Below are 15439 nucleotides of genomic sequence, written 5' to 3'. Positions count from 1 at the left end.
GGAGAAGAAGTTAAAAAAGGTAATTGAAGTGTTAGTGAGAGAACAAGAAAGCAGAGCCGTGAAAAACAGTGAGCAGGTGGTGGACCTTATAAAAGGTCTGAAGGAGTCTGGGGATAAAATCACAATGTTTATGGGGATAAAATCACAATGTTTAGCCTAAAGTGAGAATCATAGAACTTAAGACCTTCTGTAAACAAAAGCACGTGTACCCTAACAGTGTTGCAAACTTATGAAAAAAAAAATAATCCACATAGTCTACAAGGTGTAAAAACATTCCATTTGTCATCAGATGCGGAATAAGCAGTGTATCACTGATGACCTGTTGAAAGTTATTGAATGTGTGTAAAAAAAATAATGCAAAATGTACATCTTGTCAGGTGGCCGACTTTCAGACTCATCACTGAAGTTTCCTGGCTCAAATCCCGGCATGGGTGTTATTCGTGAGTGTCTATTCATCAATTTCAACTGACGATCACTCATTCTCATCGTCGGGATTAGCCAAAAGTGGAAGAAAAGCAACGCTAAATTAAAAAAAAAAAATCAAATACAAAATTTACATCTTATCCCCCAGGAGTAAGATGGTTCCGTACCAAAGAATTAATTTTCTCTCATATTTTACTAAAAAAACTTGCTAGAAGAATGTGACACATTGAGATAAATTACGTTTTGAAACCGGGGTTTCTTCATTAAATTTATTTGATGTTTGAAAGTGTTATGATTTATTATTATATATAATGAAAGTAAGCTAATCTATATGATTTGATTGACTAAATTAATAATTATTAATTAGATAAAAGAATGGAAATAAGTCATTTGGTTTGATTGATTTGCTTATTTTACTTCCCCTCTTGTGTCACTTATGGCTAATTTGCGAAGATGGGGATGAATGATGATGATGATATGATAAAATTGATGAATGGATATTCACAAACATCCATGCCCAGGCCACAATTCGAACCCGAGACCCCTGGCGTCGTAGCGCGATATGCTAACCACTCCGTCACGGGGGCGGCTAACTAATTTGAAATTCAAATATCACCTATCCCTCATCGTCTTGTAACTATTGACAAATGTGCGTGTCACAACGTGGTCGATCTACACCTCAATGTCACACATTCCAGAATCCTCCAGAGTGTACTTCAACATCTCTAAAATTACTTCGTCCAAAAACACACTCTATGTCCTTGTCATCCCGTTCAAAAATGCTGGATTATGCAGAAAAGACACCAAGGGAATCTAAAACGGAAACTTAGAGAAGCATGAAAGTGGGGAAAGAAGACAGTAGAATACAGAAATATTTTGAGGCAGTGACATTTTATTGTACGCTACATATAAAATAAAATGCATATCTGGGGGTGAATTTTTAAATATTGTCAAATTTTTGTTCTCTCTTGTTGAGAGGTGTTCATTTTAAATCAACCTCCCTCACCCTATGGCATGTCCTCCGGAGTGTGAGGATGTCACCATCCGGATGGTGAACACCTCTGGATTATAGATCGACTCCTGCATCCCATCCCCGGAGGATCGTCACTGACAATTGAAATCACACTATCATATGCCGACATTCGACATACCACTTCCGTTTCTGTACTTGACTTAGTGAGAAGTATTGAGGTTGGCAACAGCCTAATAACAGATTTCTTCCGCATCATGTAGTCCGTTCTATGAAAGTACGCTAATGGAAGAAAACATGTAAATTACATTGGATTATACATTTTAAAATATATTTTCATTAAAGGTTTCTGTTTATAATAATAATACGTGATTATTGTATAAATTACTATCGATCACGTGAACAGCAAGAAAATATCGCCAGTTTCGAACATGGCGACTTCCATGCATGCAGGAAGGTCTCCCGTGTTTTCAGAGTAGTCTTTCGGAAATATAGCCATTTGAAAAGTGGCAAGAAGCAGGTTGTTCTTAACGTTTATGTGACGTTGTGTCAGTGCTATCCTGAGCAAGCAGTGCAGTTGGTGTCCAAGTGTAATTGTGTGTCTGCATCTTTGTGTTTTCGGTGTGGTGAAAGAAAGGAAAACGACCGGTCAAGTTGTGAGTCCCGCGAAAAAAAATACGTTGTTGCTCGTATAAACAAGTACACCAATTTTGAGATAAGCGCAATACAACGCGAGGTGCTTTCATATTCTTTCAATCAAAGAGCCGTCCTGTCATCTGTGGGGAAGATGTTGATAGTGATGATTGATGACGATCTCCCCAATTTTAGCAGTCGACGTTAAATTGCCTCTTGTGCCACGTTGAGTTCCTTTTTGGGAAGCAAATTGGACAGACCGTACTCTAACAGGATGATGTCTGGTGCTGAAAATGCCTCAAGTTCAAAAATGAACTGCTGAATCAAGGTAAGAAAATACATTACTTGCATGAGACGTGCGTAAATAATGTGCTTATTATCGTCTTCTTGTTTTCTATATAGTGCACGAGAAACCGAGAGAAAGATAAGCAATCTCTTTTTATTCCCCGGCTTATCTTTGTTTAGCTTCTGCTAAAACTGGCGGCATATTTGTTGCACAAAGGAGAAAACAATACTCTACATGTCAACAATGTTGGGCAATAATTTGGTGGGAGAGGAAGCAATAAAACCAAAAGGCTTGAATTTACTGAAATTAATCTCTCACACTCTTGTATAACTTTGGCCCTTCCATACTGAGAGAGAAGGGGGGAAGGGGGATCTGTTAACCCAGTGTCAGATAAATGGAACTTTTGGCGTAGAAAAATATATTCATTCTTGAAAAAGAACGCTTTTTTAATCACTTGTAGAAAATTTATTATACTTCAATGTGTAGATTATCAGTTAAAATAAGAATATGTTTTTCCATGTTACGTAAAATTAAAGGTTGCGAGTGAGCAGCATATGATGGCCTCACCATTCACGAACAGCTGACGTGGCGTGATACGTTACTTGAAGTGAGACGGTTGTTTACAGAAGGTCTGAAGGTTCGTGATTCTTACTTTAGACGTGAGAAGCAGGTTCCCGAGCATCAAAAGGGGACACGTGGATATAGTGAGGAAGAAAGTGGGGAAAAGCATTATAGGAGAATGGGATTGTGAGAGAGTGGTACAAGCACTGGAAACCATTTGGGACAATGGCTACAGCAGAGTGGGGAGTAAAATCATCAAGATTAGTGAAGGTCTGAATATAGGCTCTTGCTTGAGCCCTGTGCTGGCGGAATTAGTTATGAATGAATGGGAGAAGGAAGTGATAGTGAAAGGAGGAGATAATTTAAGTCTGTTTTGTAGATATGTGGATGATTGTTTTGGGATATGGAAGGGAACGAAAAGGCAGCTGAGTAAGTTTGTTAAAGATGTAGAAGATAAGAGAGCAGGGATATTCCTTGAGCTCGAAACGGAACAGGAAGGAACGTTAAATTTATTGGATATTGAGATGAAAAAGAAGAGAGGAATGGGTATTGTGGCTACATGGTATCAAAAGAAGTGTTCGGCAGTAGTGTTCTGCCACAAAAGAAGTGATGTGGGTGATGGAACTAAACGTAATTTTATAAGGAACATGGAAGACCGAATATAGAAGATATGCACGGAGAAAGGGGAAGAAGAAACAAAGATTAATAGCCTATGGGAACAACTGGAAGAGAATGGCTATGAAAAGAAAGACAGACACAACATCAACAGAAGAAGGAAAGAGAGAGGACTGGAAGAGAAGGAAGAAAAAGAAAAAGTGAGATGGTTTGGTATAAGAAGTATGGGCGATGCCACAGAGAAGATATGCAAAGTGCTGAGGAAAGTGGGTATAAGAACTTACAGGAAGGGAGGATGCACTATTTTAAGTATAGCCAGCAAGAAGAAGGAAGAAAAGAGAGAGGAAGAAGAGGAAGGGGTTATCTACGAGGTGAAGTGCAGAGGATGTGAAAGTGTATATATAGGGGAAACGATGAAGAGACTTAAAGACAGGTTAAAGCAACACATGGATGATGTGAGATTGAAGAGAGACAGGAATGCCATTTTCAAACACACTAGAGAAACAGGACATGAAGTTGAATGGGATTCGGCCAGGCAAATAGGAAAAGAGAAGAGAGAACTAGTGAGAAAATGGAAGGAGGCCAAAGAAATAGAAAAGAAAGGAGAAGACATCATGAATAGGAATGGAGGACTCAAGATAAACAAGGAATGGAAGAGTGTGTTAGAGAAAGTTGAAAGGATGAAGAAAAGGAATGAGGAAAAAAGAAGTATGAACCTGGAAGAAAGAAGAGAAAAGAAGAAGACCGGAGGAGGAGGTATTCATCCATATCCAAAAAGGCAGGAGGGGTGGGTGAGTGGTAAGCAGGTGGTTCTAGACTCTTGCTAATCTTGACCTGTCAATCACCTGTCAGTGTAGTAGACCCATTAGTCAACAACTGTCAGGAGGTGATATGTTTAATTCCTTTGGAGAAATCTTCCTAGATGAGGACTGTCAACTTGATTTGTTGTTGTGTGGCTAGTGACCCTGCTATGTGTATGTAATCTTTCTGTGTTTAGTATATTTCATCATTTTAGTTTAGTTCTTCGTCTGAGGAAGACCCTGATACAGGGTTGAAACATTACCTGTTAAGTGTTTTTTATCTTAATAAACTGCCTTGGTCAGCAACTTAGTGTTTTTACAAATTGAATATTTATTGAATAGCAAAAAAGGAATTAGATCCAACTGACGAAAAGTAAAGTTCTTGATTAATATTTTATGCATATTAGTGTGCATAAATCTTTGGAACTCTCCTTTAAAGCCGCATGAGCCAAATTCCTTGCCTTCCAATAAGTTCGGCGGAAATAAATAATCATCGATTATATAACAAATGCTACACAAAATATATTTTGATTATTTAATTTTAGTACTTGGTAAGTGTTTTGGGGAGGATCCCGACCCCTTGGATCCCCCAAATATGTCCTTTGTAATTGTTATTATATTATTATTATTATTTAAATTTGATAATACTTTCCCTGGCATTTCTGTGGGAACATTTTGTACCGATTCACATTGAGATTTCAAATTTATAGAATGGATCGAGGCCTCGCATTCGAACCATTAATTTTTGTGGGGGGGGAAGTGTCAATAATAATAATCGTATATTTTAAGTGTTGAACACAGTATAAAACCTAATACAGCACTAAATCAAGTAAAAAAGTACAAAGTTACATGGATAAAATACATAAGCTGTAGAATAACATAGTGAGAGAAGCATATTAACACTTCAAGTTACAGTTTCAAACGAGATCTATTATATCTCTGATACTAATAATTGTTCATCATTGTGCAATTAACTGTGTATTATTCTAATAATAATAATATTTATTTAAGTGATGATCACGATTAAACAACCAGGTACATCACTATGTCCAAATTGGTTATACAAAATTAAAAAATTGAATACATAATTATAAAATAAAACAGTGGATCCTACAATCTTATACATCATCATAAATTCAAATTGTAGGTTTCATCAAGATCAGCTACTAAACCTCTGGCCTTATTTAGACATGTAAAAATTGAGATATACCTGTGGGAATATCTTGGAATTTTATAAGATATATTCAAAAAACATTCAACTTGGAAAGTTAAGATCTTCTGTACAGAATGTATCCTTTTGTGGTTTCTTCTTTCTTCTAAGGTAAACTTATTCAACTGTGTTAACCATTCAGAGTAATGTTGGTCATAGTAATTTTTTTTATACTTTGTGCATAATAACCTGATAAAAAGTTTTTGAACTGATTCAAGTTTTTGAAGGTGACCGGTAGCTGTCAGAAGCCATAATTGGTTAGCATATTCAAGAATAGTGTCACTATCGTTTTATACACGAATATTAAGGTATCTTCTTTTTTACAAACTTTCCATGAGAAAACATATGAAGGGCCAGGGGGAAAAACGATGAATGTTCATTCGAGACGATTTGCCAGGAAATGAAAAACAAGATTTTTCTATTCATAAATACGTCAATATATGCCAAAATAATAATGCGTTTTTCAGGCACTTCTCACCAGTTCCCAACCAAGGCCATTCTCATTCTTATAGTACAGCTTCTGAGCTATCAGATGGCGCTGCAATCTCAAAATGGGCGAAAAATCGACATTCATCGTTTTTCCCCCTGGGTCTTCATATATTACCAAGCATCTTCTTTGCTCTTTTGGAAATTTCTGAAATGTGCTCATCAAATATGAGAGAGGAGTCTATTAATATTCCTAAGTCTTTATATCTGCTGCACCCTTGGATTTTATTTTGATAAATATAATAGTTGGAGACTATATAATGAACTTCCTTAGTACGTGCATCTTAAAACTTTACACTTTTCCAAGTTAATTTACATTTCATTAATCTTGCACCAATATGCCAATCTATCGATATCAATATAATAATAATAATAACATTATTATTATTATTATTATTATTAGTAGTAGTAGTAGTAGTAGCAGCAGCGGTAGTAATAGTAGTAGATAGAAGTCGGTGATAAAGCATTTGTGTTGGAACAAACGATTTCAAATATTTTTCAACACGTTCAATTTCACATTAGCTAGTAATGGAAAAGAAGCACACAAACTGTATTTTTGAAAGGCAGAAAATGCATGACAAATGCATTCCGAGTACAATTATTTCTGAACACATGTATAACTTTCATGTACATACAAAATATTATGTTTTACACACATGTAACATGGAGGGACGTAAAAGATAAGAAAATACATGTAGATATACAACCTGTTAACCCGAATTGTGTACTTATTCAAAATTTTGGGCCTCCCTAATGGCGCAGTGGTAGCGTCGTTGCCTTCTAATCAAGGGGTCCCGGTTTCGATACCTGGCGGAGGAACATAGTGGTTCGGATTCCACTTTAAACTGTAGGTCCACTCCCAAATAGCCTTACTGTGCATAAAGTGGACTTAAAACACCAAATCAATCACGCTCACTTACTTATTCAAAGTTTCTTTAATACATACCTATATATACAACATACGTATATTATTTAAATACTTTAGACAATCAATTCATTCACCTCATAATAAACCAACAGCAAAAATTATGTAAATTGTCTCTCAAATGTGCACGTTCCTTTTCCTCCAAACAATTGTTCCTACATTTAGGACAAAATCAATTAATTGTAGAAGGCTATTACTGTGGTAATTTACAATGCATTACACAAAATAATCACATTGCGAGCGAAGAGAGCAAGAGCATATTTAGATACAATATTTTGCAAACTGAAAACAATATTGATTTAATAGGATGCAATTATTTCACAGGCAGCCATGGCATTCTCTCTTTTACAACTTTTATCATCTAGATCGTTCGGCTCCCTAGGCCGACTCCCACTGCCCCTTAGCTACAGTTCTGAACTTGATGAGAGCAAAAAAGCAGGCACTGCAAGAAAATTATTTGTATAAAATTTGAAATCGAGGGAGGCAATTTCCGTTGAAAGTTGGGGGACGGGGGGCAATGCCTTCTTCCCCCCTGTGGTTGCGGCAATGCGAATAGGCAGCACGTCAGATGCTTATGTGCTGTTTTGAAAAAATCTGCATTGTAATTGTTCTAGCTTTTAATTTTACTTTTCACTGATTTAACAGTGAGCGCCATTGTTTTGTTGGCGATAACATTGGGTATCAGAAGAAAATAAGTAGATAAGAAGTGTGTTTCCTGGAACTGTGTCATGCAAATATTACATAAGTTTGCTCAGTGATCGTGACTCGTGCTTTTTAGTTGCTTGAATTTTTTATGTACATCATTAGTGCATATAAAGACTGAATTATTAGGTAAATCTCCTTGTGATTATTTCAAGGCGAGTAGGCCAAGTTTACTGAGAATTATTTTGCTGTGACGATGTTGATACTTGTTTCTTTGGTTAACTGAAGAATATTCTAAGCCAGAAACTGACTTCATCCAAGGTACGATAATATTGATTGATAATATTGACAGTAGTATTTAACTTAATCAAGCCATTGTTTTCTAAGAACAGTCTAGAGATTTTATAAATTTCAATTTGAATCATCATTGCTATATCTTGTGCATGTGTTATCTTATGTCTTTGTTCTAGATCTTTAGGTGAATCAAAAAGATGATAATTAGGGAAGGGATTTTAAGGTGCAAAATTATGGTCGCGAAAGGGAAAAAATGGTTCTGAAAATGTTTCGAAAAAGGTGTTGATAAAATGCCTTTATTCAATGCTCTATTTTTCTGCACCTTCTGTATATAATGCACGCGGACCGCATAGAGAACTGTGGTTCTACCGAATAGGTTTTGTTGAAGTTTGTGTTTTCTCTCGTGGGTTTTGCTACATTATCTTGGGAACTATTGGGGCTTCAATACCATTTCATAGCTCTTGTTCTGCTCTAAAGATTGAGACTATAGGATTTTATGTAGCTGCTCAAGAAGAGTGAAAATCATTTATTTTTCTGTCCAATTTTTTTTAACAAAACATGGAAGGAAAGGAAGGAAAAGGGTGGTGAAGCATCAATGAGGGGGTAAAAAAAGGGGATAAATGTGCTAATCTCACGAAAAGGTGCAACAAAGTGTGTTCATTTTACTTGATTTCATGTCCTAAAATACATATCTCAAACGATCGCTATGAAAACAGATATATTTTTGAAAAGGCGTTGCACCTTAAAATCCGTTTCCTAATGATAATGATATGAAATGTGAATATTAAAAAAGAAAAATACTTAGGACTCAAATTAGGCTTGGCAACGCATATAGTCATCATTTCCTGGATGCCGGCATTATCAATAGTTTTGTTTTGTATTCTTATATTTGTCACTTCTCTGCCTCCTTATGCTAGTTGGGACTGTGAGGATGAATGGCAAACAGATGAAGTTAAGGGAGTGACATTGAAAAAGAAATACACCAGGCTCGACCCTGGAATCTTCGCTGAAAAGATCATGAGTCCTTCTTCGAACACCCTCGACATTATTGATGTCATTATCATTTATGTTTATTTTTAATTGTTTATTTTCCATTTAAAACTTGCTTTATAGTAATGATCATTCTTTACTCAGATAAATTTAATAACCCAATTATTAAGCTAATTAATGATCTATATCTTCACGCCCACTGTGTGTTTCCATGGGACAAGGGAAGGGGGCATCAAATTTTTCTAATTTAATTTAAAGTTACAATTTTTTAACTAATATAACATGCAGCTACTGTAGTAACGATAATTTATTTTTATTTCATTTTGTTTAAGATTTACGTTTCTATCACGATCAATAACTGGCAGTAACTAACTAATCTATGAATTTGGAAGCTTTTCATGTTCCAATAATTTTAATCCGTCAAATGTCTACGTTAGCCATAATTCTGTGATTGGATGTTGTGTTTGAGTTTTGTACAGGCCATTTAATACCATATTTGAACACTGATAAAGTTGGCTCAAGAAAAATGTAAACACGTATTGTTAGCAAATAAAATTGACAAGTGGGATAAATTGATCAAAATGTTTGAAAGTAAACCTTTACTAGACGAATTTAGTTTTGAGTAAATATGATTACCTTTAAGAAACATGACTGCATTGCCTAATTATGAGACCTGATTGAATGTGATAATGGCGTATAATCAAGACCTTTTCAATCATTAGTATCTCGTTTCACTGAACATTTGTTTGCTGTTTATGTTTAGTGTTTCCAAAAGTAATAACTTTAAGAAAAATTTACACTTTGAACTTAATTTCAGGTAGAACGGTGATCTCGAAACGGTCGAAATCATGGAAGTACCATTTTCTACCTGTCTTCTTGTGTCGACATTCCTTGTTTTTGTAATTTACAAGTACCTTACAAGGACGTACGGATACTGGAAAAAGAAGGGAGTACCTTATTTGGAACCGCAATTCTTCTTCGGAAATTTGAAACCCAGAATTTTGCTTCATGTATCTGAGAATGAATTTTCGAAAAGGTTGTATCAAGAACATGCTGGAAAAACATACATAGGAATTTATAGCGGTTTGACTCCAGTTTTGTTTGTTAGAGACCCTGACTTAATCAAACACATCATGGTGAAGCATTTTGAGTATTTCGTTGACCGCGAAGTACGTCTGGCCAACACTAGTAAATATTTCGACAATAATCTTCTGAGGCTGAAGGGTGAAATGTGGAAAAGTGTGAGAACTTTATTGACGCCAACCTTCACATCGAAGAAGATGAAGATGATGAGCGGCTTAGTGACCGTGTGCGGTGAACAAATGGTGAATTATCTCCAGAACATTTCCCACAAGAGCGAGCATGAGATGAAGTCTTTCTTCACCCGATACACCCTTGATGTCATAGCCACTTGTGCTTTCGGGGTTCAGTGTGACTCGTTGAAGAACCCTGAAGCAGAATTTCTTAAGATTGCCATCAACTTCTTAGATTCTAGCAAAATTAACAGGCTGCTAATATTCCTTCTGGCGTACCTAAGAGTGAAACGCGTTTGGGGTTTGCCAGTCAAGTTTCTGAATAAAAAGACTGAGGAGTTTCTGGATGAAGTTCTCACATCGACAAGGGCGTATCGCGACCAACACAATGAGAGGAGAGATGATTTCTTCCAGCGTCTACTGGACTCCAGGAAAGGGATTTTGGAATTGGATGGCAATGAAAAATTACAGGATAGTTTTGACAAGGATGCATAGTTGCAGATTAAAGAAAGCAAGGACGAGCTGTCGAAAGATAAGTTTCTTTTTTCCTTTTCCAATTTTATTCTAATTAGGAATATAGCTACAGAGGGTTCTAAAAATGTTCCTCCTGACTATGATACGCACGACATAACAAATTATTATGTTTCACACAGGGTCAGATAGGACTAACCTCAATAGACCCGAGGTTACACAGAAAAAAAACAATTGCCACAACACATGAAAGTACACAACCCTCTAGTGACGTTTTTGATGCATAAAATTACAAACCGAAGTACATTAAAGGGCTTCCGTTCCGTGTGAAGGAGTAATGGAATGGAGCATAAATTGAAGCTTTTCTTAGAGCTATTTTGACTTGAATGAGATCAAACAACAGGCGAGTGATGAAGGTTACAATATCTTATTAGAATAAATGATTCAAGAAGACCTTGTTGAGCAGGTCATGTAGCACACATTGCAGAGAATTAGTATGATTTTAGGATACTTGTTGGGAAACCTGACGAGGAACTCCAAGACGAAGATGGGCCAACCTCCGTGGAGGAGTGGTTAGCATAGTGCGCTAAGATGCCCAAGGTTCCGGCTCTGAAGCTCGGCCTGGGCATGGGTGTTCTTTTGAGTATCTCTTCTTCATCTTAATCAGTCATCCTCATCTTCTTCATTAGGCAAAAGTGACAGAAATGCAAAGTAAAATTAAATCACTCAGAGACGAAGATGGACTTGAAGGATACTGGTATGGTTCGTCAAAATGGATTTATCCTGCCCAGGATAGAGAGAGAAGGCGAAACTTCTGTTACTACAGCAATAAATTTTTTGGTTTAGAAACGCCAGAAAGTTAATAAGTTCATTTGAATATTCTTGAGAATTTCACTTGCATAACAAATTGCGTACTCACCTTTTTATGTGTACGAGAAAGTGAATGCCACCTCTCACACGGCGACTCGAATTTTGTTAGTAAGTTCACGTATCCTCGTTTCTGGATTCATTTTTATCATAATACAGGGTATCCACGTTAGAGGTATACATAAATAACTGCTTTTAATGCGAAAACTGCTCTTTGTATTGTGTCGTAGTGAAGCTCAGTCGATTGACCATCGATCCAAGATTTCAGTAGTCCACTTGGACGATCAATCGTGCTGTTGAGTCACGCATGCGCAGAAACTGCCTGGCCACAGAGATCCCAAGATTTGACATCCTTTAGACTTTTTTGGATGGGGCTTCTTCAAAGATGTTGTGCACAATGGAAAGTTCACGATTTTGGTGATTTGAGACAGTGTATCGTTGCGATAATAACGCCTTAAATACTGGTCAACACTTGTCACGAGCTTCACTATTCTTTTGGATATGTGTCAAGCTACAAATTGTGCTAACATTGAGTTGTACCAACGTACATACATAAAAACCTTATGAGTTAATTTGTACAGAAGCAGGACAAGAAAGTTAATAAACTTTACAGATGCTAAAATATATGTGTGTATTTTTGTATACCTCTAGTCCGGTGTGTCCGTACAGGCTAGCTCTTTCCCCCCTGGGCAGCTTGGTTGAAGCCGAACAATAAGCAGTTGGGGACCAAGCCGTCCAGGGTTCGATGCCCGGCTGTACCTGCACTGTGCACATAAACAAATAGAAAATATTATTGAGATGGGGGAAAAGGATGGGATTGCATATGAAATTATAGCGATTTGATTGATGGACTGTGATATGTGAATATGTATTATGTTAAAAATCTCTACATGATATGAGAATTGCAAGTCCACCTTAATTTTGTTTCCGGTCACACTTACTGTCCACTGATGTATCTATTGTCTGCCGTTAGGGAACATGGTTGTCCCAAGTGTCCGTGGTGTCAGTTGCACTGCAGCATGGAATTCAGACCGAATTCTTCTTCTTCCACTGGCACCGTTACACCAGCGGCTGCTTCCTGATGTGTCAAACGCACTGCCCTTGGACGACGTAGGGACACACTTTCTTCTCACCAAAGTTCTGTACACTGACCACTTACATGCATACTTTTATATGCAAAAGTTATATGTCTCGTTCGTAGCGAAAACTGTCCCGTTCATCGTAAATCAAGTGTTAAATGTTATGCTCTGAGCATTGACGGACACTGACTTCTAGGCACGTGATGTTCAGTATAACCTTTTTAACACGGGCTCTCGGCGCAACCTCTTGACAAAGACTTTCGGTACAGCCTTTAGACAGTAGACACACACTTGTCACCTAAATTCTCAACACTGACTCGTCACTTGAATTCTCAACACCGACTCTTCTGTCTAGCTTATAGACGCACGCTGAACCGCAACCGCCAAAATTCACCGTTGGGTTAGGGTTTTTTTTTTTTGGTCAAAGTCCACTTTCTATTGGCTGACGTGGAGGAGGGGGTTGGTTGCAGGGAAGAATGGAAATATTTCACGTTGGGGACAAGGGCGCCGACTTTCCAAAATTTCTGTGGGTGCATATCAATGGCGGTTAGATCTGTAATTATCAAGTATTGTTTACTTTAAACAACTTACATGCACAATGATTACAAGAGGCAATGATATTATCAACACGTTACTAAAAGAAAATACCACATTCATACAAATTAAAATGAAAAAATCTTCATAAATGCAAATAATTTTAATTGTATTGCAGAAAGAACTATGCAAGGATTTTGTTGTGAACAGAAACCACAAAATGACTAACTTTATGTACCAAATAATAATAATAATAATAATATGTTAACTTTCAATATAAAACACATTCCTTCTTACGTCATTTGCACTTATGAATTTGTTTGCAATTTTGGTAATGTCAATATTTTTAGTCATTTCTTTATGAACATGCAAAATTGCCAAGTCATTCAATCTTTTTTGGGTCATTGTTGACAGCAAAAACGTTTTCAATCGTCCAAGTGCTGAAAATGACCGCTCAGAGGTACAAGAAGTAACAGGTATAGTTAAAATCACCCGTACAAACTTCACAAATTCTGTGAGCATTTCACGCATGGGACGACTGTTTTCTCTACTTAAAATATTTGTAATGTCTGACAAGTTGGCCACTTGTTCTTTGTTTCGTTCTGCACATATCTAGAAACATGTCTCTGTGCAATGTTAGCTTGTCTTTATCAAAGTCTGTCTCATAGAACTGCAGAATTCGATCAGCACCAATTTGACCGATAGCAAAAGCTTCAAGTTGTGAAATAAGTTCCAAAACCTTTGTTTGAATTCTACGATTTAGCGAATCCACAGCCACATCAATTATTTCAGAAAACATTTGTCTGTACATTTCCTCCGGCATTTGATACGTATGAGGATCACTACCTTCGTCATAGCGTTTTGGCATCTTCCTTTTTCAAGGCAAAACTGGTTCATCAATGTTCAATTCCTCAGCTTTCCTCATGGTTTCATTCCACAACTCAAAAAATATATATCCCTTTGTGAAGCTAAACTTGCAGACAAAGTTTCCACCAAAGTTTTCATTTCTCGGTATGACAATGATTTCTTCTGAAAAGAAGAATGAAGTTGTTCAATCTTGCCGAAAATTGAAATTAACATTTTCAGGAAAATATGAAATCTGAATTGATGTAGGTTTGAAAAATATCCACTAGCCTTCCCACAGACTTCACTTTTTTCTTCTGACAGATCTTCCAAAAATTTCAAGAGAACGTCATAATTACTTTCCAACGATTGTAGTGATTTTACCCTCCCAGACCACCTTGTGGGACAGAATGGTCGCAAAATCAGTCTGGGAATCTTTTTTACAACACCATCTCCGTTGTCTTCTTGTAGCGATTGAAACACTGCTAGCCTCTTTGGCGAATGTCTTACAAATGATATTAATTCACGAAGAATCACCAGAAAGTCTCGCACATAACTGATACCTTGCATCGCATCTTGCACTACCAAATTCAAATTATGCGCTGAACAATGTACAAATATAGCTCTCGGCTCCAACTGAGTAATCCTACTTTGTAATCCTGTTGAATGTCCACTGACATTACTCGCACTGTCATAACATTGACCACGACAGTATTTTATGTCGAGAGATAAACAAACGTCTTATGACATCCTGGATGACTTCAAACAATGTCCTAGAACTTGTTGAAGCTACTTTATAGAAGCTCATAAACACTTCTTGAGCTTGCAGATTTTCATCGACAAATCTGAAGCATATGGATATTTGTTCCTTCACTGATAGAAACCCACTTATGTGTAGTTCGCTGCAGCCAAGATTTCAACTCAGGAGCATCTTCTGCTCTAAGCAGCAGCAACTGATGAATATTTGATGCTTCATCGGTGTGACCCCAAATTGCTATTCCTTGCTGACTTAAAAATTGGAGGGACGTTATTATCTTTAAAATGGCCTTGCGTGCATTTTTCCTATCTCCTAATTTATGTGTTGAGATAAGAGATGACACATTGGTTCCTTGTTTCGTAGTTGCCAGAGCAGTCATGGACGAACGATGAAGTGTACATTTCTTGCGAACCCTGAAACGTTCAATTGCCTTTTGCCACTGGGAAAATCCATTTCGAACAAATGCATTACACTAATCCCTGTCTGCAGAAGTAACAGTTGCCGACGGAAACACTATACTGGAATCAAAAGCGTTTTTACACACACTACAGAACACTTTGTCCAATTCTTTGTCGTAATAAATCCAAGGAAATGTCTTTTTCCATCCTTCATGGTATGACCTGCCTGACGATTTCTTGACACTTGTTTCTAATGTACTACAGAAACGGGCAGAAGACACATTCTCGGGTTCCTTATTTTTTGACTGAACATGCTTTTCACTATGTTCATTGTCAGTAATATCCACCTGTGATGACGACGACAAACGTATGATGAATTTATCCATAGCGACTAGCAAACCT

The 15439-nt window shown here is 37.1% G+C and overlaps 1 protein-coding gene across 1 annotated transcript; it reads left to right on the top strand.

The window, feature by feature from the left end:
• Nucleotides 1-7745: 7745 nt before the first annotated feature.
• Nucleotides 7746-10583, top strand: LOC145982330 (cytochrome P450 9e2-like). The gene is made up of 2 exons (XM_083115891.1): nucleotides 7746-7872; nucleotides 9653-10583. Exon 2 carries the CDS (start codon nucleotides 9684-9686, stop codon nucleotides 10581-10583), a length of 900 nt encoding a protein of 299 aa, XP_082972017.1. The 5' UTR covers nucleotides 7746-7872; nucleotides 9653-9683.
• Nucleotides 10584-15439: the final 4856 nt, after the last annotated feature.

This window comes from Lepisma saccharinum, unplaced genomic scaffold (genome assembly GCF_977018435.1).
Source record: "Lepisma saccharinum unplaced genomic scaffold, izLepSacc3.1 HAP1_SCAFFOLD_126, whole genome shotgun sequence".
NCBI lineage: Eukaryota > Metazoa > Arthropoda > Insecta > Zygentoma > Lepismatidae > Lepisma > Lepisma saccharinum.
Note: the sequence above shows the minus strand (reverse complement) of the source record. Positions and strands in the feature narration are given on the sequence as shown.

Bases quoted from the DNA above. Each gene is read 5' to 3' on its own strand.
- LOC145982330 (XM_083115891.1), top strand. From the start codon at position 9,684: ATGGAAGTACCATTTTCTACCTGTCTTCTTGTGTCGACATTCCTTGTT.